This window comes from Exophiala bonariae (genome assembly GCF_035927105.1).
Source record: "Exophiala bonariae strain CCFEE 5792 chromosome Unknown scaffold_20, whole genome shotgun sequence".
Taxonomy (NCBI): Eukaryota; Fungi; Ascomycota; class Eurotiomycetes; order Chaetothyriales; family Herpotrichiellaceae; genus Exophiala; species Exophiala bonariae.
In genome coordinates, this window is record NW_027042495.1 from 716,187 (window position 1) to 740,902 (window position 24,716).

At 49.8% G+C, this 24,716-nt stretch overlaps 5 protein-coding genes across 5 annotated transcripts; 3 read left to right on the top strand and 2 right to left on the bottom strand.

Annotated features, from left to right (window-relative positions):
- Nucleotides 1–1,398: 1,398 nt before the first annotated feature.
- LTR84_005551 (uncharacterized protein) lies at nucleotides 1,399–4,954 on the bottom strand (the record flags this gene model as incomplete). The annotated part of the gene is made up of 2 exons (XM_064849119.1): nucleotides 1,399–4,835; nucleotides 4,888–4,954. The coding sequence occupies 2 exons, from the start codon at nucleotides 4,952–4,954 to the stop codon at nucleotides 1,399–1,401; spliced, it is 3,504 nt and encodes a 1,167-aa protein (XP_064704333.1).
- A 7,709-nt stretch (nucleotides 4,955–12,663) lies between these two features.
- LTR84_005552 (uncharacterized protein) lies at nucleotides 12,664–14,664 on the bottom strand (the record flags this gene model as incomplete). Its single annotated transcript, XM_064849120.1, has 1 exon — nucleotides 12,664–14,664. One exon carries the CDS (start codon nucleotides 14,662–14,664, stop codon nucleotides 12,664–12,666), a length of 2,001 nt encoding a protein of 666 aa, XP_064704334.1.
- Nucleotides 14,665–15,082: 418 nt separating this feature from the next.
- LTR84_005553 (uncharacterized protein) lies at nucleotides 15,083–16,830 on the top strand (the record flags this gene model as incomplete). The annotated part of the gene is made up of 3 exons (XM_064849121.1): nucleotides 15,083–15,310; nucleotides 15,357–15,866; nucleotides 15,916–16,830. 3 exons carry the CDS (start codon nucleotides 15,083–15,085, stop codon nucleotides 16,828–16,830), a joined length of 1,653 nt encoding a protein of 550 aa, XP_064704335.1.
- A 1,459-nt stretch (nucleotides 16,831–18,289) lies between these two features.
- Nucleotides 18,290–19,844, top strand: LTR84_005554 (uncharacterized protein; the record flags this gene model as incomplete). The annotated part of the gene is made up of 7 exons (XM_064849122.1): nucleotides 18,290–18,316; nucleotides 18,388–18,472; nucleotides 18,573–18,598; nucleotides 18,665–18,704; nucleotides 18,763–19,440; nucleotides 19,493–19,581; nucleotides 19,641–19,844. The coding sequence occupies 7 exons, from the start codon at nucleotides 18,290–18,292 to the stop codon at nucleotides 19,842–19,844; spliced, it is 1,149 nt and encodes a 382-aa protein (XP_064704336.1).
- A 1,262-nt stretch (nucleotides 19,845–21,106) lies between these two features.
- On the top strand, nucleotides 21,107–23,831 carry LTR84_005555 (uncharacterized protein; the record flags this gene model as incomplete). Its single annotated transcript, XM_064849123.1, has 3 exons — nucleotides 21,107–22,163; nucleotides 22,295–23,117; nucleotides 23,174–23,831. 3 exons carry the CDS (start codon nucleotides 21,107–21,109, stop codon nucleotides 23,829–23,831), a joined length of 2,538 nt encoding a protein of 845 aa, XP_064704337.1.
- Nucleotides 23,832–24,716: the final 885 nt, after the last annotated feature.

Sequence of the window (24,716 nt, forward strand, 5' to 3'; positions counted from 1 at the left end):
ATCTGACACTGAAATGTGAGTTGTAAGCGATAGACATACTTTTTCATTATTACGGAGTATGCTGGCGTTGACCGAGAGGGTCCTCTTGGTACGCCAAATTCAAACCAGGAAGGAAAGGCCTGTCTGGACTTTCTTGGGCGGAAGTCACGGGTGACTTGGAGTCTATGAGGTCAAGCCTGGAAATTGGTTGGCTGTACTGACGGCTAAGGAGGAACCCCAGTTGGGGGAGGTGAGAAACAGCCTCTCAGCGGGCGGTTGGTCTCTCAAGGGAGCTCGCCGGACTGTCTTGGCACGGCGACCCTTGGACCATGCTCATTATTTATTATTTCTTTGGGCAGTCGATGGCCCTTCATAAGCATGCCGCTCACCCCGGATTCCAGTTATACGTAATCGCCCGGAGACTGTTACAGCAGAGATCGGTACTAATGCCATCAGAGATCACTGCTGCTCACCAAAGAGCCTTCTTTCTCATCACGTTGTGAGTTAGGTAGGTGACAGTTTACCTGCCAGGTATTCACGCTGGGCACCAAGACCCATGTGTACCTACCTAGGCAAGTAGTGTTCGTAGTCATTGCCCACTAAGCGATACCTTAATCAATCAGCGCTAGACAAGAGTTCTGGTTTATTCGATCTGGTTTGATGTTCGCCGCCAGAAGGAAATAAAAAAGAGAGAAAGATTCTTTGGTCACACCGATGTATGCAGCGTTCGTGTCACTGCATCAAGCGGGCATGAGGAAAGTTGCACGGCAGTGCAGTAGAAAGAAACTTGGCTCTATTCGTGCCCAGGGTAGGGAGGTAGATAAAGGGACTAATCGACCTCGCTTCCCTAATCTACGAGTAATGACGAGTTGCTTGCATGCAATCAAGAGGGAGCATTTTGTTCATTGCAAAGATAGCCGGCGACATCTCAGCCATTTAGCTAACACCTCCAGTGTCCTTGCTGCTCCATTATGTCCGGTCGTAGAGCATTAATCTGCAAAGCTCCTCCCAGCCAGCCCCTGCTTTTGTCCCATCCATCCGACCTTCCCCTAGCTTCACATCAATCCTCATGATCGTGACATCCATTATAGCACAGCAATAAGCTCCTCATGATACATAGCCACCCAGATCCCTGTCCGCTGTGCTGGGTTCAGCGCAAAAGACCGCCCTTTCTAACTCGAACTTTTTCCAATCTCCCAAACGCCAAATGAATAGACCTTGCTTGTTGCCATGTCATCACAGATTTCGTAGTCGGGGTATATCGCGTGCATATGTCCTCGCAAATCCTATGTATCCACGTCGTGGGGGGGTATTAGTTTCATGACGAAAAGAATAAATATCAATCAAAGCTGGTGCTGTGAAGCTAAGAAGTGAAATAGAGCAGCCTTCTCAACGTCATCCGCGAGCAGAACGCTTCTGCTATGCGATTGAGACCGAAGCCAATGCTCGTTCTTTGATATGTTCGGCTTGTGTTTCAAGTGATCGTGCCATCAATTTAAAGACTAGCAAAACCGTTAGAAAGGGCGTCTCCTCACCAGGATTTGAGCGATGCTTACCTGGCCAGACCGCTTCTCTTTCCAGTATGTGTGCAGTTAATACGAGGATTCGACTTCCATACCCGCCTTGGCGAGCCGCAATCAAACCAGGCCCGCCTCGCGATTCAATCTTCTGTTCTGCACTGGACAAGACTTCTTCAATCTTCTGGATCAGTTTCCGGTCTTCGTCTTCGAGAAGGAGGATGCCTGGAATCTCCACTAGACTCATATCGTCACGACCAATGATTCCAACGTATTTGCCCACCCTCTCTTGGACCGTTGCGATCCACTCGGCCACCACTTGGGCGCAATCAAATGCACACATTGCAGACTGCGTGGGAAGCTCGCGCGACGATTGTTCTGCAAAGGTTAGACCTAATTTGTCAGACATGGACAAGGAGTCAGCTGCGTAGAATGCTGCTTTCCGGAGGTGTCGTTCTCGTCGCGAGGAACGCGAATCCCTGGCTTCCTGTTCGCTCTGGGCTCCAAAGTGGTGCGAACCATTGCTCATGGGTGGCATTTGCTCTTGGCCATGATTCATTGCATTGTCGTTCGGTGGACTAAGTTCCTGTTTCACATCATTGGTTCCCTGTGCTTGCATGGTGTCTGGCCCCTTCGCTAGTTCTTCGGCCATTGCGTCATAATCACGTTGCCAAAATGCCTCTTTGGATCTCCCCAGATTCACAAAAAGACGTACGTAAGCCAGGTCGAGCAACGGGATGCAGTCAGCAGAGAGTGGTCCCGCTCCAAATGGATTGGGACGCTCGAGGCTGTGGCTTGGGTTGCTTGCCCACGCAGCTTGCCAAGCCCGGAGTGCCGGTTCAATATGTGCATGCATTTGCTCCGTCTCGCTTGTTGACCACTGTCGTCCTAGGTGTCGCTGACGCGTCTCCCAGATGTAGTTGTGCAGCGCGTTGACTAGGATCAAACAGCCAAAGGTGCTGGGCCTAAGCTCATTCTCTGCCGTAACTCCCATATTCGATGTGGTGCTATTCCGCCGTTTCTGGCGGGGAGCTGACATCAATAGGTGAGTAAGCGATTCGGCAAACGTGATTGAGTTCATCTCGGCCTGCGCCGCACCCCCAAAATTTCGCCATGTCTGCGCAGAATCAGTAGCCCAGAGTTCTTCGCTGCAAGGCAAACTCAGACGGATCTCCGAATTGGTCAAAGCTGGCGGATGGTTATATGCAGTCACGAGCATGCTCGAGAGAATGAAGACCGCATACAGTGTCCGTTTACGCTCTTCCGAGTTCTTCCACTCGAGCCAATCCGAATCATCCGGCTCGTTCACCATTGAATTCCATCCATTGTTCGAGATCCCATTGGCGTGCATGTTGCCGTGGAAATTACTCGCGGTAGCGTGGCTTTGCGCCGGTCGAGCGAGCTCTGCTCCACGCGCAAGACTGACAAGAGCGGCACAGTGATTGCTTGCAAGTTCTGCCGCAGTCTTGTCACCACAATTGTGACCATAAATGACATTTAGCAACATGGCTTGAACGAGCCACAGAGGGGTGTCTTCTCGTTCTGACGAATGTCGGGGTGCGAATTGAGTCTTTGTCATGTTTGCCTTGCGCCGCTCTTCCAGATAGCTGCTGATGAGCCGTTTGGCACATTCGAACAAATCCTTGGAATGAAATGACTCGTGTTCGTAGAGCGCCCCGATTGCGGCAATAGAGAGAATAAGACAACTTCCACCTCCTGCTACCATTGACTTTCCGTATTGAGACTGTCCAGGTACGAGTCTGATGGGTGTGGTATACTCCGGCGACTCAAAATTCAAGGTTGGTATGTGTAGAAACGGTAGGTGGGGATGAAAGTATGTAATGTATGCAGCGACGTAGCGTTGTAACTCATGTGTGCTGGGGAAAGTGTTTACATTGAAGCCTTTCGCTCGAGACGCGGGTGGCGGTGACAAGGGAGAGCTAATAGCGGGTTGAGAATATTTGCGTTGCCCGAATCCCGCGTTTTGTGAGAGGCCTGCAATCAGAACGGAACGGATGTTATCGTTGACAAGCTCAGAGGATGTCGTTGTCATGGAATTCTGGTGAAGACTACTCTCCATGGAAGCATTGGAGATACTCGAAGTCGGCCCATCGCGACTTGACGGTAGTTGATAACCCGTGAAATGGATATTCGGGTGCATGTTTATCTGATCCATGTTGGACATGTCCGGTGGGCTTTGAAGGTTCATCTCGAGAACACCCCCCTGGGCCAGCAGTGACTTTGGTGAAATGGTACCCACAGGGGCATTGACTAATTCGCTGAACGTAGACATGAGATCCATGCTCACAGGGCTGTTCACAGCTTGTGCTTGAGCTGCAAGTGCATGGGACCACATGCTTGCCGTTGAAGCAGAAGGATGGTGTATAGAGGCAATATTCTGGTCGTTAGTCATATCGACCATGCCAGCGGGACTATTGGTGCTCATTGCGGAAGGTGACGAATCATCAATGGCATTTTCATTCGCTTGGGCAAAGGACATTTGATTCTCGAATCCATGGGCCATCCATTCGAAATTAGCATCGTCCTCCGCTAGAGCATGAGAAGCCATCATCCCCGGAAACATGTGCTGATATGGAGATTCAGATGTGTCCATTCCCATTCCCTGGAGACCTGACATGTGGAGCGCATGCGGGTTTATGGTGTTGTCAAAGTCGTGCTCGAAATTCATACCACTCATCCCATATTCAGCACCAAATCCTCCAAAGGGAGGAGCTGTGCGTAGGCCACTGGACAGGTCCAGTGGTATGCTTTGAGTGTCCAGCTTTGGCAGATTGAGTAGAGGAGGTTGATGACCATTACTGTGCATACGATATTGGAACCCCTGAGAATTAGGGACCATACTCATGCTGTTATGGTGACTGTGACCGGCCATGTAAGGGCGTCCATAGTTGTTGGGGGAGTTGGCAAGCATGCCCAGCGTTCCAGCGTCAACATGACTGAGTGTGTTGGCTCTGGGTCTCATGGACGCCGCGTTGCCCGTCGTGGAATTCTTTCGAACACGTCCAGTCGCAACTCCAGCTGCACTCTCCCTCCTTCCGCCGCGAGGCCGGGAAGCAGGTGTAGTGGTTGAATGTAGCTTCTGTTGGTGGCGCAGGAGCAAATCTCTGCGGGCAAAGCAACGGGTACATTCGGGGCACTCGAATGGTTTCTCCTTCGTGTGGGATCGTTCATGCCGCTTTAAATGTTCGAGTCGCGCAAAGGATCTATTGCAGGTAGTGCAAACATGGGGACGAGGTTTGTCCGTTTTGGGAGGAGGGAAGATGGGAACTGTCGCTACATTGGAGGTAGTCGAGCCATTAACGGACGCCGGTTTGCTAGCTGAACCAGAGGTATTAGATGTGCATGGGCCTGGGTGCCGACTTGAACTTACCATTGGACGACCCTGCGCTCTCCATCACCTGGCTTGAGGCAGTTTCTGGTGACGAAACAGCAACCATACCTCAGTGTGATGCGTGATTGCTAGTGCCAGCTATCCGCTGTCTCTTTGAGTCGATGCTCGAAAGAGGCCAAAATTGGACCCTTGGGAGACGTCTATCCCTCCTTCCGATTTCTCGAGTACTGTAGAACCACGGCTTCCAGTTTGGTATAAAGAGTCGATGCAGATTTAGTCCCTGCTTTTGCAGTGACCTACTCCACTCCACTGCACTCGACTGACCCACGACTCGCACAGTACGATTCAAGATTATGTCTCTCTGCAAGAATCAGGTCGGCAGGTCAAATCGCCATCAGAGTCGCACTTAATCTCGATATTCCCAGGATCGACCAGAGGAAGGTTATTTCTCCGTCGAAGAAAAGGAACCAGCAATCTGTAATGGGAGTCTGCGCCAACGCAAACTGTTCCCACAGGACGAGATGCAGACTGGAAGACGAACGGCCGGCCCAGGAAGTCAGAGTGGCAAGAGAGCAGTAACGGGAGACTAGAATCTAGTGTCCGTCAGCGATCAATCCGGCGACCATGGGTTAAGAATAATAGTGCTATACAATGGGAGTGGTTCATGCAACAGAAGGACTCGCCTACCTGAGGATTCGGGAAGGATGAATGAAGTCGAAGGTGTCACACCAGGCACACTGTATACAAAAGCGCAGGAAGGTGCGGCAGTAAACTGGCCTGGAGGGACAAATACTATGCTATGCTCGAGAAAAAGACCAGCAGTGGATAGGTGCTTTCGGACGCAGAACGTCACAGGTGGGTGGGCTCGAATGGTGGTTGGTAGCAGGACAGAAAATTGAACCTGCAGGGCCCGGGTGAGGTGCTAGCAGGATTGGTAGAGTGCCCGTTCAGGCAGGAGATGTGCGTTCTGGAACGCTGTTGGTTCAAGAGTGACGCCTCAAAAGGATGCCAATGGTCAGAGGGTACCTACTCCGTACCTAGGCTGAGAATGTCTGTTTGTCGGGAGAGCGAGAAGTGAGAGGGAATTTTTGGGTTGCTTGAGCCCACGAAATGGCATGTACTTTGGAGCAGTGCCCGAAGAAGAATTTGGAGTATCAAGGAGGGGAAGTCCAGTGCCTCGGGGTGGGATCAAACAGATTGTATTGTTGAGTCGCCTGAGAGTCAAGCTGTTTGGGCAATTGAATTACAGCGTGCGCCAGGACAGAAAAAAAGACCTCACTCAGTCGTGCGAACCCAGGCAGTGGTGTCAAGAAGAAACATTACGGACTATTTGGTGAATCGAGGTCACAGTGGCAGTTAGTTAGTGGTGGCGGGAGGAAATGCTATCTTGCGCGAGAAAATCAAGAACCTGGGGGAGCCCGGGGGGGTTGAATTGACCAGCGCCTAGGGGCTGCGTATCTTGCATCAGAGGCCTGTAAGCTCGAGCATTTTGTGGGCAGTGGTGGCCAATGATCGGCAGGTGGACAGGCCCGTGAGACCAGGGATCACTGGCTCCCTCCACAGCGGTTTCCTCCCGCCGAGCTAGCCCAGTCCCCCCAAGTCCTAGCTTAGAAGCTACAAACTCAGTACCCCAGGCACAATGCCGAACCTGTGATGATTGACAATTATTGCGAGCACCACCGACAAACTAGGAGCGAGGCGAGAGCCTGCAAAGACTTCTGACTCCCACCTGCAGGCCGTGAGCCAACGTGTACTCGTACTCAGCGTACAAGTTCCCAATCCCGACTAAGTTTTGACTCGCCATCAATCCCCAGATACTAACTAAATTAGTTACCTGGCAAGGGTGCTGGCAGCTTAAGGGAGCTACTACTCCCTAAATAATGAAGGTGCGACATGGATTTTCTGAGAGCCTGAACAGAGTCAGATGAACAGCAGGACAGTTGCCGGTCCCGCTGACCTTGTCAGTACACGGCTGGAAGTGCAATTCCCAAGCTATTCGCCCTACTAAACAAGTTAGAGGGACTTTCGTGGGCTTCATACTTCCGGCACTCAGCACCAGAGACATTATCTTGTCTTCCCGAATGGATTCCGAATGGATGTTGAAAGGTTCCCTCAAAAAGAGAAAGCCCATTCGACGCCGAGCTTGCAATTCTGGGGATGCCTACAACCGTGCTTCGCAGGCACCGGTGTCTACTGGCGTTCTGGCGCCCACTCCGCCGAGTCATCACTGTTGCATTAATCCGGGACAAGACCCTGAACGTGGAAGTGGATTTACCGTCTCCATTTTTGGTTTGACATTCCTTCCAGTGACATCCGTTTCGGTATATTGGTGTTATTAAGAGAATCCATTGAAAGCATGTGGCAAGCGCCACAAACGCAAGAGATAAATTGGGCGTTGCATTGACTTTTGGTTGAGGATGAGCCATGCAACATACCGACTAAAATCAACTGGATATGCAGCCTATCCTGTCCTTCTCTAGGCAGCTGGTGACTTACTTGCACGAGTACTGCTCGTACTTGTCTCTTGGTCAGATGGTTTCGGTTATGCATGAAGCAAAATATACCTGAACAAACTGCACAATTATTGTCAGGCTGCAAGCCCTAGATGGTCGGCTGCTTTGGAGAGCCCCTCTGAACCACTCTCTGTGTCCGAAGCCTGTCGAAGAGATGCCCAGCCTAAATTATCTCCAAGGGCTAATGACGCCCAGGGGGCCCTTGGGATGCCGAAATAAATGCCCCAGACTCACTAACCAAGTCCACCATGCACCTCATCCCCAGGGTGCAACCTCCAACCACTCAAATGATTTATTGTTCAATCCACCAAGACCCCCGATTGACTCCTAAGCGATTCATTTTATCAGGTCCTGCCACTACGAGGTACAGTAAGTACACTACGACTGAGGAAGCAATCGCCTACACGGTTCCCGTCAATCACTTGTCGACCAACACTCGCACTATTCTCAGAGATAAACAGTATTCGATCGTTCAGGAGAAGATCATCATTTCCGGAAATGCAATATCCGTAGAGTAACATCTCTCGTCTGTTCGCCCGACTACAGGGAAACGAAAAGTACTTCAAGGTCACAAGCAACTCGGGAGAGAAGATGTTCATACCCGTATCCGTACATGGAGGTGACTCTGGCGTGCGTACCATGTCATTCCCATGGGTCCACTCGCTCAATACCCAGCGTCAATTGTTGTCCAAGCTCGAATCAGTACTCTTTATTCTCGTTGGTTGGCATCGGGGGCGCAAAATACTGTCTTTCCAGTTTCCATTCATCTCCCGACTTGATTTAGGTTAAGTATGGATCAGATGCAATGTTAGCCAGTACGCCACATCCGAGACACGATATTGTCATTCGCAGTACGAGGTATTCGACCAGGGCCTGATACGTTGATCAGATTCGTCTATATTTACGACTACGACTTCGCGTGGACGTTCGGTATCAGGATTGGAACCAATATAGTACTATACTACCTTGGTGAACCCGGACCAGACCTTGGCCCCAGAGGAGGGCGACAGCTCGGATTACTAGCCTGGCCGCATAATAATGGCCACGATACCTCTCCAGTCACCAACATGACTGTCGTTTGAAAAGAAAAATAAAGTACGAGAATGTCACGCAAGGCCTGTCATAGGACTTCTCGAACCGCATCTCTGGGCTCGCCGAAACTCTTCCGCCCTCAAACACATCAGCCAATCTGAATCTCATGGGTGAGGCCCTTAGAGTTTAATGCAATTCAAATCCTGTACCAAATCCGTGTCTGCAGAGACAGACCCAGAATATGACTGGTCCATGCAAGAAAGATGGGCGGAAGGAAAGTCTTGCTCCAAAAACTCTATGATGCACGGATCACGGATATCGAAACTGACTATCTCCATGGAGAGAAACGTGTCTCCCGAAGGAAGAAGGCTGATGCAAGTGCAGTGCACGCCCACGTCAACACGGAAAATCTGGGGTGGTCATGAGACGGCCTAGACAAACGAATGCACGTCGTTCGAAAGAGCTAAACCGCGATGGAGGTCATCCCCACAGTCTCTAATCCACCCTTGTTGCTGCCATGTTCGAGCCGGACAAATTAGTGTTTCCCAATTAGACTAACCGTTCAAGTACCTAGCTGGATGCAGGAATGCTCACTGCAGAAGGGCATTTGAGAATTATCAGGAGAGGTCGTCGAGAATCGCCGTATCATTATTTTGCTGCCTACTCGTGTAGATGGTAAACAAATGGACCCGAATACTTGATATCAAAGTACACTAGACTGTATCATCGCTATAGAGCATGGCGATCTCACCTGACATCGATTATCCTTAACTTTGTAGAGGTCAAAAGTCCGAGGCATCAAGGGGTCCAGCCTTGTGCAGCGACAGTTTTCATCGCTGTGTTCAAATTTTTGCAGCACTGTACCCAAGAGCCATTTGAATTACTCCGCAGAGGCTCTGGACTCTGATCATGTCTCATGAAGATCGATCGGAGAATTACCTTGAGCACCACTCGTATTTGATCAAGTGAGTTTTAAAATACGATGCGAATTTTCATCCCCGGCGTTCTAGCTGGGGAGGGAACGGCCGTCTGTACGGTCAAAAGCAGCCACACTTAAAGCAACATCAAGTACGGATACCAAGGATCGATGATCTATTGTCTGGCAATGATCGGCTATGACTGTCTTCGTAAGTCAAGGTCAAGGCTTGAGCCAATGATCTGACTTGTTTTGTGACAAGGCACCTGATCAACTGGCCTCGCAATCTGTCTGTCTCCCACGAGGACGCTAGGGACTGTCCTGGACCCGTCTTTTCATCCACGGAGTACCGATTTTTTATCCCAAGTGAACGCCGTCCACAAGACTTCTGGCCACTGACAGAGGAGCTCTTACAACGGCACGACGTCTGGTCCAGGCGATATGAAGACTGTTGTCCAGGCCTCCGCAGCAGCAGCTACTGCGGCTCGACATCTAGCACAGCGCCCCTTCTGTATCATTTCGTAGGTGGCCAACAAGACCTGCCGTGCTGAGACACATGGATACCAGATCGCATCAATAATTGCCCTTTACAGCCAGATTTATGGGTCCCACCGTTTCTGAGCTCTGTACCATCGTCAACATGTCAGTTGGCAATGCCTGTGAGTGATGCATTATGACGGTAAATTGATGCCAAATCGCTCAAAGCGTTCTGTGGTTTTCACGACCAAATCGCAAATGATGACGTTGATCAGCATGTGGTCTCTGAAAACACAGCGATGACGCCTCAAGCATAACACCCAGAGTACTGGAATCTGGGGGAGTGCAGATCGTGGAGCGAAAATCCATCATGGTGATCATCGTAAGTCAAGAATGGGATTCTTCCAAAGTTGACGTGCACCCGGTGCTCAGTTGCAGCTACAGGGAAAATTTTGAACACCTGTTTGCATGCGTGTCAACTTTTTACGCTGCATCAGCCACCTGGGCTTGTCGATCTTGATCATCACTGTCGCAGGCGATCAATTACTCCCCACGATCTGCCACCAAGTTTACTGGTCGGCGCACCCCAGGCACCTGGGTGACACCCACCACATCGGAAAAAGAGGCTCGCCCATCCTTCTTTTCACGCTGATCTGCAAAATTCACTTTCAATTCGAGACCGAAAACCCGTACTGATCGACCACTTTAAGCTGCTTATATTAACTGCATAGTTGGAAGTTACATCCGAATACAATCGAATTCACACGGGACCAAGAAACTGATCTGCAAATACATGCTTGAGCGGATATACGAGTACCTCTGACAATATGCTGTCTGGCTTCAAGTTTGAACTCCTTCCATGTGAGTCGCTCGTTGTTGGCGTGTCCAAAACCTGCTTGATTTCCATAGTCACTGTCTTCGTACAGGATTCGAATGGAAACCTAATTAGGCATCCCGGTTGGTAGGGAGGGGCTGTGTTTTATCCCCTTGGCTCTTGGAGGGGCACGACAGCTCTCCCCAATGCCAATGCTTTGAGCTCGGGTCTCGGTGTGTTCGCGTCCCGTACCATGAATACATATGTACTTCCACAGAAAAATGCGGGAGCACTGATCGATTTCACGATCCACTGATGTGATTAAACGTCTCTCGTCTTCCACACAGATTTGTTGACCAAGAGTCAAAGCCCCATTGCCATGCACATGGAGTAGACCGGCTCGTCAGGAACGGAAGGCCGGTCCCACAAGCCTGCGGCCCCCTCGAGCAAGTCCACCGTCTTATATGCACAAGGCTGGAGTCTTCCTCGTGAACGCCTGTACAATGGATAGCCCCAGAGGATGGAGTCCTCGTGTTCACGCTGAGCCAGCAGGTGGACACAATAATGCACCAGGCACCCTCGTCCGGGATTCGGCCGTGCCTGGCAACCACAATGTGCCAGACAATCCGGATACTGGCAAGAGGGTAAGCAGTTCGTGCCAAACGAACAATCCAGAAGATATCCTCACACCCTCCCCCCAAAAACCCGTAGTTATTTCGTGCCGGATAGCCAGCTCGCGACTCCACCAGGCGTGGTGGTGTCTTGCATGCACCCCAAGGATCATTTCTCGATGGACAGCCGATGTCGTGCACACCGAGTCGACCGCCATCAACACTATCGTCCAATTGGTCTCGGTTGTGGAAACGATACCTATACAAATCGGGTGAATGCAGTTCCTTCGCAAGCGCCCGCTGGGGGCGCTACGACTGGTGCTCGTCGCTGGGGGGTCGACACAAGTTCAACCGCAGGCTTGTCCCTGCGAGAGGCAAGAAGCCATCCCATCAGATAGTAATTAATCGAGCGTTGCAAAGGATCCATCGAGTTGACACCGGAGAATGCCTGCCTGCGTCCGTTCGTCTGATGCCTAGACACCGGGACCGGCGAACATATGTACAAACTAGTCGTACGGACTACTGCTGTAAAGAGTATTCCATAGGGACCATTATCGTTTGTTGAACGCCTCCCCTTCTAACATGCTCTCTCTTATCCTCTCTGTCCACCCCCTTCGCCCACATCGCTTCTCATCCCCTGCATCTAAGCTCCACCGGTCCACTCCCACATTGAAGTTCATCCTCGTCGTGACCAGGAGTTCCCGGCTACCATACAGTGCGGAATATCCCCGTTGGGTCGGGGGTTGATATAAGTGCCCCCATTTGCCTATCTGGCCTCGCCTGCATCTGGTGCGAGCTCTTTGTGGCGCTCTGAGGCGATTTATGATACGAAGTTGCATTGCCACAATCATGAAATGAATACATGCTTCGTCACTCGCAAGCAGAAGCAGAGTCAAGTTTGCCTGTATCTTCATGAAGTATGTAGGTGAATGTGCAGACTTATGTGATCGATGCAAGTTCATCGGTCCACTTCCCGGGATCTGTTGTCGGGATGTACTGGCATTGTCGTAGACCCGCCATCTATGCCCCGGGTTTTGCTGAAGCTCGAGTCATCTCACTAGTACAGGAACCCGGGTTTCACATGCTGTTCATGATAGCTCCCGTCTACATTGCTGTGCGCAATCCTAACTGCGTTCCACTGGAGCTCGGGCGCCACCAGGGGGAGGTTTGTTGGGAATCAACAAAATGATTGCCACTGATCGATGCCGTGGGCAGCTCCTACTCTGGAATGAAGTTGTTTCAAGAGTTGCAGCCAGCAATTGATCTCTGCGGGAATTATGAGTCTAGACAGAAGTGAGTGGTCTTCTGTGCAAGAACAACGTTTGCAATCGTGAGCTACTCGAGAATCATGTGGGCTGGCAAAGAGGTGTATTTCGCTCGGCGGAGTTTCTTTGGTCGAGGAATGCTGCATGGTGACCTGCTCTTGTTCAGATTTACCACTGATAGTCTCCCTCAGATTGTCACTCCAAACATCCTGAATGACCTCTCATATTCTCCATCCTGGCCCCGAGACGTCCTGAGATATGATGGAACTAGTGCGCCATATTCTTTGATCATACACTCGAAAGGTCTCGCTTGAGGCGTACGATCGAGCGCCTCTGAGGCTTCGTGTTCCTCTTTCCACTCCTGCAGATCTCCCCATAAGTGAAAGAGCTTTTCTTTTGTACGGGCCAATTCCACCCCGTTCTTCTCATCCCTCATATCGAATGCCTCTTGATTCAGTAGGAATTCCCCATCGGCATCTGCGACAAGTAGCTGCATTTGGGCACAGACGTTACCGTTACTTGTTTGTGGATTTGCATCTTCAATGAGCAAGAAAAAACGCCAGACCCATTTCACCCCTTCTGCAATACCCTGCGATAGGTCAACATCAGACTCAGGGCCACTGCCATGGTCAGATAAGACGTCATATTCGGAGTCTCTCTGAGGAACTGCAAAGTCTTCCACATTGTCTGGAAAGTAGTCGATAACTCGAACCTTGGACTTGTACTTGCAATTCTGGAATGGCACGGAGAATGAATTTCCCTTGGGAGTTTTCCTCTGCAAAGATGTAGGGTCGAGGATGTCTGCAATCGTTGTACATGGTACGTCATGGTTCAAACACCGTATACTTGAGTTGACTGTATGCTGCGGCCTCTCTTGATTGAGTGTAAGAGGTATGCCTGCCGTTTCGATCTCTGTCTTGGACCTGCGATTTTTCTTTCTGCGTTCTCGCGCCTTTTGCTTTTTGCTCTTGGTCTCTTCTTCCTGCTGATGCTGCTTTTCTGTGTCTGCTTTTCTCTTTTTATTCTGCGCGTCACGCACAAAATGAATGTTCTCTGCTGTTGCCTTTGTTTCGTATTCACGTTTCCGTCGAAGGAGACTCAAAAGCGGATCGTCCCCAGTTGCCTCTCTTGGTTTTCGAAGCTCCACATGGACCTTTCCAAATCTATCTCCATTACACACTCCTTCGACCTTTAGTCCACTCTTGTCGAGTTTGATTTTGACATTGCGCAAGTAGACAAATGATCCTAATGTGACGTTGCTGATGGCAAATTGGTGATGAGCGTCCCATAATGTGACAACTATCGTTCTGGTACCCCATGGGCCCGGCCACGTTTTTGATTCATCCTTGATATAGTTGAATTGATCGCCATCTCGTCCAGTTTCGTCATCGCCATACTGATAGTCGTAAAGTAAAGAGTTTGAGGTGTAGTCTGTTATGGAGAGCTCGGTTCTCAGATCAGAGGAGAAAATTTTTCTCACTTCCCCCAAGAGCTCAACATAGACTGGTGGCCCATTGATAGGCTTCTCAATGGCCTGGATCTCGGTGAACTTCTTTTTGCGAGGACGTGATTGGTCATCTGCGTGTTGCAGACTGCTAGTGGGGAGATTAGCTGTGTTGACCACAGCTGGCCATCTATTTGGATCTTCCTGCTCTGAGATGTACTTTGCGTATTGCAGTTCTGCAATGGTGGGCAGAAATTTCTGGGAGCTTGCTCTGCCTTGAAAAGAATGTAAGGCTGCAGACTTGATATTATCAAGCGAGCCTTGCATGACACTGAAAGGCAAAACGGACCATTCAGTCGCACGATTCGAAAGGCCACAAGAGCCATTGAAGCTTGCTGTCTTGATTTGGCGCAGGATCACCACGTCCCCTTGATTTTCGATACGGGGTAATTGTTCCTTGGAACCGCGAAAGTATCGGAATTCCATCCCCCCCACCCCGTTCCATGATGGGTCATGCAAGCGGAATTTGATCATATAGTCTGTGCCTTTAGATTTAGTTGGTGGTAAGAAATCAAAACAGACTCCAATGACATTTTGCTGTGTGCCGATTGTGGTGAGAGCATTGTGGAGATCAGTAAAGCCTCGAGGGATTATTGACGTATGAGTGGGCATCGCTTCAATGGGGACTTCTTGAGATGCGAGCTCTGGGGTTGTTGGAGGCGATAACGGAATTGAAAGTGCCATGACTAGGCAACATCAGACAATTATAGAAAACAAGTCAAGTAATTATCAATCTCAGTCGCATTCACAGTCAGTTGTTTAGTTGGTGGTCTCCCTTGTCGTGACTTCCACCTCCTCGAGAGACGCGTAGTCACTCAATTCGCAGCGCGCTAGCGAATTGGGAAGACACGTTCGCACGTGATCAGAATTCGTGCCAAGCCTGAGAAGCGGCATGCCAGAAAAGAGTGAAACAATCCAACTGCACGTCCATCTTCACGACCCTGGCCTTCATCACTTGCGCAACTGCCATCACTGGTCGTCTGCGTCCTTTAAAATCCTTACTCTGCTTTGTTCATTGATCTTCTTCAGAACCTCACCTAGTGCCAGATTGAGATCCAACGCAAATTCCAAATTCATCTGAATTATCCCTGAGACGTGCGTCATGGCTGAACGCTACATTCCCGAACATCGCCGCACTCAGTTCAAGGCAAAGAACAGTTTCAAGCCCGACGAACTGCGTCGTCGACGTGAGGAACAACAAGTTGAAATTCGACGACAGAAGAGAGAAGAAAACCTCGCCAAGCGCAGAGGTGTTCAGCGAGGCAATGGAGAAATCGGTATTGGCGGGGATGCTGATAGCGACGATGAGGCTGGAACCATCGAGAGCGAGGTGAGCTACATAATTCATATCCATTGACTATGCTGACCCTCTTCAGTTGAGCACAGAATTGCCAGAAATGGTCAAAGGAGTTTTCTCCGACCAGATCGATGCTCAGATTTCAGCCACCACCAAGTTCAGAAAACTACTCTCCAAAGAACGCAACCCTCCCATCGAGAAAGTTATTGAAACTGGCGTTGTCAGTCGTTTCGTCGAATTCCTCCGATCTCCGCATACCCTCGTACAGTTTGAGGCCGCTTGGGCTCTTACAAATATTGCATCAGGCTCAGCACAACAAACCCAAGTCGTTATCGAGGCAGGTGCTGTTCCTATCTTTGTGGAACTTCTCAGCAGTCCTGAACCAGATGTTCGTGAGCAAGCCGTGTGGGCTTTGGGTAACATTGCTGGTGACAGTCCCGCCTGCCGAGACTATGTCCTCAGCCAAGGTGCCCTGAAGCCTCTTCTCAATCTCATTGCAGATGGTCGGAAGTTGAGCATGTTGCGAAATGCCACATGGACACTAAGCAACTTCTGCCGTGGCAAAACTCCTCAGCCAGATTGGAGTACAGTAAGTTTTACCACCTGCGGTGGATAATTCTCAAACTAACAATCACCAGATTCAACCTGCTCTCCCTGTACTGGCCAAACTTGTCTATATGTTGGATGATGAAGTTTTGATTGATGCATGCTGGGCCATCTCCTACCTTTCTGACGGTGCCAATGACAAGATACAAGCCGTCATTGAAGCAGGCATTCCTCGACGTCTCGTGGAACTGCTCATGCATGCTTCGACATCTGTCCAGACACCAGCTCTCCGATCTGTCGGTAACATTGTCACTGGAGACGACGTCCAGACCCAAGTGATTATCAATTGCGGCGCACTGACTGCCCTCTTATCTTTGCTCAGCTCTCAGAAAGATGGTATTCGCAAGGAAGCCTGCTGGACCATCTCCAATATCACTGCCGGCAACTCCACACAGATTCAAGCCGTCGTGGACGCAAACATCATTCCTCCTTTGATCCATCTCTTGTCTAATGGTGACTTCAAGACGCGCAAAGAAGCCTGCTGGGCCATATCAAATGCTACATCTGGTGGTCTTCAGAAACCAGATCAGATCAGATACTTGGTCTCTCAAGGATGTATCAAGCCTCTGTGTGACCTTCTCGCTTGCCCTGACAACAAGATCATTCAGGTGGCTCTTGATGGCTTGGAGAACATTCTGAAGGTAGGAGAAATGGACAAGGAGGCTGCCGATAACCGTTCTACCGAGGGCCAAGTCAACCGATATGCTCTATTCATCGAAGAAGCGGGAGGTATGGAGAAGATCCATGATTGTCAAAACAACGCCAATGAAGAAATTTATATGAAGGCATACAACATTATCGAGAGATACTTCTCAGATGAAGAGGATGCTGGTGCCGACATTGAGGAACTCGCTCCACAAGCCAACGCCACTGGTTTCACTCTTGGTGCGAATCAACCTCAAGGTCAATTCAACTTCGCAAATGGCAATGACTCCATGGATATGTAATCATCTCACCCAGAAAGTTTTTATCGCCACGACTATCCAAAAGCTTCGTGGCGCCCAGCAATCCCGCCGCTGGAACCAGGTAGACACACGGAAATCAACAATCTCACCGTGTCTGATGTACACTGGCCAGCAAACCCTGGCGCCACATTTGTTGTGTATGAGCCCCAATCCCATACCCCTCAGCCCCATCATCCTAAACCCAGCACGATATTACGCGCCCAGCGAATTCAGCACGATTTTAAGAAATCACCAATGATCACAACAGATGCACCATCATGTATACCCCTCGACACATTCGACATAGCCCCCGCACACCACTCGACACAGCATGCGATTAAGGCGTCCTTCGGCAGTCTCGGAATCAGGAACTGTCAAATCAGGCATTGTTCTCAATAAGGAGAGAAGTGGGTGAATTCATGAGATGAAGCAGGATAATGGAATGGACTTCGTTTAACCTCCCAATGTGCTGAAGCTCTGCCCATGTAGGTCCAACACCTTCACATTTTTAGAACCAATGCCAAAGAATTAAATCAGCCTTCATTCCTGTACCTCGTGGTCAATATACCGAGACAGTGACAATCTTTCGGGCTCGCTTACTTGATTCAGTAATAACAAGACAGACCTAGACTTTCAAAGACCATGTAAGGACGTTGGCCGGGGCGGCCGCTACGACGGTAAGTGCGTTGAAGATGAGGAGATGGGATGATGATGTGGTCTAACTTTTCGAGAGAACAACGGATCTCCAAGAATTCTCCACCAGTCAGAACGTCATGATTGTTCTCGCCAACGCTCGTCTATACAAATGAACGCATCAGCTTGCAACCCCAAGTGGATCCAAGTGGATGCCGAACCCCTCGTGTTCAGCTTTCCTCTTGTCTCGTATCCAGGGGCTTGCATCGCTCCGATTCCTCGAAGCTCACAGCGGCCTCCCGGGTAGTCTTTGGATAATGTATGTACCCCGCAATTTTGGAGTGGAGGAGCCATGGAGGAGGAGAAAGTTTCTGCATCATTCCTTGGTGGTGGCTTACTGGTGCATGCTGGTGGTACTATTTGTCCCCCCTTGGCCGATTCCTACGTAACGATTGTCTGAGTATGGATAACTTCGCCTTTGAAGGAGGAGTAAATGGGCTTTACTCCGCTTTTGATCGCAACATTCAGAAGCGGCCTCATGCATACATTTGTAATTGCCGTGATCGTTGTTAAGGGTATATATACAGGGTGTGCTGTAGTGTGATCGAGATGGAAAGTTTACACTTCGTCCCTCTACATCATAGGATCCTAGTTCTTGAGTGCTGCCTTACCTTAGTTTCGAGGATTTCCATCAAGCATCATCCCTAAGTCCATCTGACCGACCAATCGGGCGAGACTCGACTTTTTGATATCGGGAGCACTTCGTTCGATTCAGTTCCGATAACGAATTTACTGGCAGTCCAGTTAAAGTTGGCCTCTGATACCAAATATGTCGTCTACCGAGACCATGCGAGCTGTGAACTACCAGGCACGTATTGTCCTTGGTAACTCTTGTTGCCAATTTGTACCTCTGACCATTCCACTCAGGGACCATTCAAGGTCAAGGTCGAAGATGTTCCTATACCCACAATCGAATCTCCCAACGATGTCATCGTCAAGGTCACAACTGCAGGTGAGAAACACGTGATTTATTTTGATATTGGAATGAGCTGGAGGAAAAGATGCCCGATACTCAACTATGAATGTGAGCACTGACATGAAGTATTGAATAGCCATCTGTGGTTCCGATCTCCACATGGTAAGACAGCTGTCTGTTGTATGAGACAATGATTGGATTGATTGTTGACTTTGATGCTATCCTTAGTATGAAGGTCGCACTGGTGCACAAGCTGGCATTACGTTTGGTATGTTTTGTTAGAAGCGCACATCCTGAGTATATAATCAGGCTTACCTTGCATTCAGGCCATGAGAACATGGGAGTTGTGGAAACAGTTGGAGAGGGTGTAACTCTCCTCTCCAAAGGTGATCGTGTTGTTATGCCTTTCAATGTTGCGGATGGACGCTGCACGAATTGCTTCAAGGGCAAAACAGCATTCTGTACAGGTGTTAATCCTGGGTTTGCTGGTGGTGCTTATGGTTATGTGGCAATGGGTCCATATCGAGGTGGTCAAGCACAATACATCCGGGTCCCCTTTGCCGATTTCAATGCGCTAAAGCTTCCTCCTGGTACTGAGAACGAAGCCGACTTTATACTCCTAGCAGACATCTTCCCCACTGGATGGCATGGTGTTTCCTTGAGCGGGTTCCAGCCTGGTGAGACTATTGCTGTCTGGGGTGCGGGTCCAGTTGGTTTAATGGCCGCTTACAGTTCGGTCCTGAGAGGAGCAAGCAAAGTCTTTGTTGTGGATCGTGTACCTGAAAGACTGGCAGCGGCTGAGAAGATAGGAGCAATCCCCATTGACTTTTCCAAGGGTTCAGCTGTGGATCAGATTTTGGAGAAGAATGGCGGCATGGTTGACAGAACTGTGGATGCAGTTGGATACCAAGCTGTTGACACTGGAGGCAAGACTGAGCAGCCAAACATTGTCCTTGAGGACATGATCAAAGCTACCAGACCCTGTGGGGGTCTCGGTATTCCAGGTCTGGTGCTAACCCGGAAATGGTCGATTGGTCATCTTCTAACATTCGTTAGGTCTTTATGTCCCTACCGACCCAGGTGCTCCAGATGAGAATAGTGCAAAGGGTCGCATCAGCTTGAGTTTTGGAAAGCTCTTCGAAAAGGTAGTTCTGATGATGATGGTGGCAACCCGAGAAACAACTTGTAGCTAACTGCAAAATAGGGGCTCTCACTTGCCACTGGACAGTGCAACGTGAAGCAGTATAACGTGCAATTGCGGGATCTCATCATCGCCGGCAAAGCAAAACCATCATTCGTTGTGAGCCACGAAATTGGCATTGAAGACGCCGAAGTTGCCTATGATAAGTTCGACAAGAGAATAGAGGGATACACCAAAGTTTTAATCCATCCCAATGGGCCTTTGTGAGGCACAAGGTATCTCTTCAGATAGTGTACCTCATGATACAGAATGTTTCCTGAGATGGGATGATCTTGGATTGGTAGGTCATGATCCACAGATGAGAGCTTGAGCAAGGCGGGGTCCTTCAGTGCAACAATGGCTGTAGGCAGTATAAGTATGTAGCTGCAAAATTATCGTCGACTTGTTCTCAACAAGAGATCTGGTGGTCGTAATTTGATTTGCAATCAGAACGAGGCTGGTAGAATGTTCATAGGTGTGAACGCCAGTGGCCCCAAGCGGCCCCTTTCAATAACCGAATGAGGCTGTCAAACACGTGACTCTATAGCTGTACCACCGGATTAAGAAGCTTAGCCGAGCTACGCAGTCCCATCGCGGGTACAGTATCCGAAGCAGGCTCCAGGCTCCCTGAGGATCGGTTGTTCGCATTTCATTCTCGTATTCATTCCAAGCTAGGAGAATAGTTCTCAACATCGGTGTTTTCATTTGCTGATAAGACCTTGGCGGTTTCATCTGCCTTGTCCGGTTCTCAACCCGGTGGAATTGGCAACGAACATCTCGGGTCAAATCTTGAACTTGTCGTCTGGCCCTTTGAAGCCTTCAACCAACAATCAGATCATGCCATTGCCCTTCAATCTCTGAACCCTGTCCGTCAGGTTCACTTTGCGTCTAAACAGCGAATGATTAAGGGTATGCGGAAAGTAACGATTCTCGCCGGAGAGCCCGCCATTTACAACCTGGTGTTGCTCCAACCCAGCCCGACTTTGGCACCATCTCAATTGTTTGGTGTCGTGCAATTGACTCATCGGGTATCAAGCTCTTATATCATGCTTCGAGCCGGGCCTGATCCACCTTTACGCCTTTCGTCTAGCCCCCAAATTCGATGGAAAGCATGGCTATCCCTACTTTTGATGCTGGTTAACAAATCGGAGAACTCGATCACCATGCGACTGCAATCTTTCCCATGTTTAGTCTGGAGCAGTCCAGCTTTGTCACCCCATCTCCAATCCCTAGATCAATCAAAGCGGCTCTTGGAACTGATGTGACTAGCCTGTCGATGGTCAACGCTTCCATGTTAAGCGACCAAGACAGTGGCCCCCAACGTCGCTATGTGGTCGATCGACTACTGTGTCGCATTCTTCATACCCGCATCATATTTCATGACTTTCGCGCCACACAATTGTGTGTTTTCGGACTTTCGTTCTTTCGTTCTTTGAAGGACCTGTGTCGCGCCTTGCGACCCAATTGACCACTTTCGTTTCATCTTGAAAATGTTAACCCTAACCGTTGGATACGTTTCCGGTATCATAGCGGCTGCGATTTTCGTTCTCCAATTCGTGATTCCCAATGCTTTGATTGTTGTGTTGGTCGGATTTTTGAAAGATGAGCACAGTGCAGTCACATGGTCGGTGGTCGAAAGGAATCTGTTGAGTTCCTGGTGGCCGCTGTTCTTGCGCGCCGATTCTGCAGCAAGCAGAGGAGTGGATCAGCGGGTTGTGTACCTCAGTTGGATTCGACCTCTCACTCTTGGTCTTGTGACTATCGCAGCCGTCGTCACCCCACTAGGCCTGTACGAGGATGTTGTGCCAGCACGCAACGTCCAGAATGTTGAGTTCGCGTACATGCAGGACTCCTCACCCATGGGTTATGGAACGCCTACCCGTGCCAATGGTGCTATAGGCTTCACTCGAACTTGCGGAGGCTTTCTGCCTATGCAATGTCCTGGAACCACTGTGGACATAGATCTGGGCGGTAATGACACTGTTCTCACTTCGAACATTACCAACGACGACTATGACATTCGCATTCCGACGGTCCTAGCTGAGCTCTACCAAAGTGGTCTTGCAGAGCAACCACAAAGTGTATCCAGCTTCTTCGATATTCAATCGCGACAGTATTCATTTCAAACCTTCAGAGGTATCCTCGACAATGCGACATATGTTGTTAGCAACTTTCGATACCTCACCAGTGTCATCCTCAATGATGCAATCGAGGCTGTCGAGGGCCTAGTGGTGAACACCAAGACTGGAGGGATTGGCTTTCGGAATCATACCGTACCCCTGGGGTTGCAGTATGGGGCTGAGTGGACGGAGGATTTGCTCTGGATGGAGCCTGAGACCGAATGTGTGGACACGAACATTACCATTGAGTTTCGCATACCCGAAACGGGACAAACAAGCTATGCACTGGAGGAGATATGGCTGGTAGACAACGGAGGGTTTGCCAACTTAATCCAGGAATGGCCGAGGGTTGACTTACGCGATTCTCAGACAAATCCGAAACTTCGCGACAGAGCGTATAAAGCAAGCTGGATGGTAAACGCTTATGGTAAGTTCTCCCTGATTGTTCGAGTTGCTCTGAGATGAGATTGGAGTCCTCCTCGAGTATAACCTACCCTGGCCTGGGCTTGGAGTGATCATCGAGCTTTGTACTGACGACTTCATTTCCCCTGCACATAGCTATGCTTACCATGAATATTACTCGACCTGCACCGGACGCCTTTGGATACCTCAATTCCAAGGTGGGGGATAAGTATCCTGTAACCGATGAACAGACCAGAGGTGCATTAGTTGGAGGAGTCTATTTTGACGCCCTCTTCAATTCACTCTTAGATCCTGACGCCTATCTGTCGAATAGCTCCATTGCCGAGAATCCGCAACTGAACTACTCAAACCCATTTCAAGTATCCCTTTACAATTATTCAGACATAGGTCTGCTGTGTTCAGGAGCTGGTGGTGCAGACCAAGCCAACATCAGTAATATCAACGTGCAATGCGGAATGGTTTTCGGGGCCGCTCAACGAAAGGATGGATCGCAAAGTCTGGTCTTTGAGCCCGGATCGCTCTGGACTCAGCCAGTCTACAGCTGTGCATCCACCGTAAAGGCCAGCATCAAGCAGGTGACCTTCAACCACAACGTGACCGAACGGACGGGCAACACGCTCCAGGCTCTGTCGGTGATCGGTGTGGCTGAAAAGAACTATACTGACAATCATTCGATGCCTCTGTGGGGGATGGAGAATCTTCCTAATTGGAATCTCAGCGACATCAGTCAACTCTGGGGTCTCGTCTCACCTGAGCTGGAGAACTCTGTCAATTTGTCCACGATCCGGGCTCCTCATCTCTATCTTCCTGGGTATGGAGGGTTCTTCACGGCAGGAATCCCTGCTTCAACGAATCTACCCGCAGCGGAGGGGATTACAGATCTCCTTGCTGGTCTCTATGCCTACCGAAGTTCCAGCAGCAACATGCCCGACCTGTCCGGACAGGCAAACATGCCCTTGTAAGTACGTTGAGAGCGGCTGTCATGTGCTTTTCTAACGAAATGACAACGTGCAGGTATGCGAAATGGAGAGACTTGAGCGCCAGTGCTGAAAAGATCAAGAAGATACCCAATCTGATATGGACAGACTTGGCTGCGCAGATGTTGGTTGGGACAAGAAGTTGGAGCTCGGGGAAGACTTTGCCTTCCAATCTAAACAAACGCGACGAGTCGAGCGACGGGAGCGACGCGAGGACAACTGTGCCAGTCACTGTGTACTCAAGACGCATTCGGTATCACTTGCCGTTTGCAATTCCAGCTTTTGTCGCCCTCTTCGTTTTCGCGGCCGTGCTCCTTGCATCACTTGCATCGTTGGTATCTGGGAGAGGCACGCCAGGACGCATCCAACAATATCTCTTCCACTTGAGTGCCGGGCGGTTGCTCGGGGCAATGCAATATCCTGGTGATTGTGACAGGCGGGCGCCAACCAAGGTTTGGATTGATCGAGTAGGCATCCAACCCATTGACCTGCGGGATCAGGGAGGATTGGATGGCACCAATTCTTTACTCTTGAACACTACTCCGAGTAATGGAAATGTCTTGGGTCCTGAGAAACCTGATGGGGTCGCACACACGAATGAGATACATACCACCTTGGGGAAGAATGGAAAGTTCTCTGCACTTCAACCTGAAAATGCTACGAGCAGAGTGCCTGAGAATGGCGCGCAGACCTAGGAGCCATTTTGGAAAATGATGATGACCTGACTCAGACGGACTTTTGTTGTGGGCTGTGGCCCTGTCATTGGCACTCGTATGATATCTACCTTCAAAGGGAGTGGTTTCAAGCGCAGAAGGAATGTTTCATCAGGACCGACTTGATGAATTGAGCGGTACTGGACAGGGAGTGTGTATGCTTCATTTTGTCTTTTCTTCAGGGGCAACAACAAAGTTTGACATTTACCACCGTCCATGTACCATGGGATCTTGAAGGATCAGACAGTTCCATCAGGGCTACCAGACCAAAAGGAAAGTTATCTTTAGCTATCAGCAAGGCTCAGACAGAGAGGATCATGCCTTGATTGGCTGATCGATGACCCCGATATAGCCAGGTTGAAGAGCTTAATTTATTGGTTTTCCTGAAGGATTGCGCGTCGATGCCACGTAAGTTCAACTAATAAGTCATGCTAAATCTCCGCGGTACCTCACAAGATTTACCCTACCAAGCCCAAATTACTTCATCCAAGAGACATCACATCAAGAAAATGGCGTCAGCCTAGTTGTCAACTGTAGAAAGAGTCATACGGACAAATCATAACATGGAGGTGGAATGCGCTGCTGGCCGTAGTAGCCATGAAATACAGATTTTGTGGTCTGGACGAGCAACGACCTCACAGTCCAATGGCAATAAAAAGCGGAGCACATGTAGGAGAAGTGGTTGACGAGCTCGCAATGGGTGGCTGGCACGGAAGGGCACCCCATGGCCAACACGACCAAGTCCCTGAGTGGCCCAAGCCCGATGGTTTGGGGGTAGCGATCAATTTCTTAGTTTTTAGTAAAGGACCAGAAGGATGGCGCCTTCGCCATCATCAGATCCCTCCGCAGACAATTGTCAGCACACTC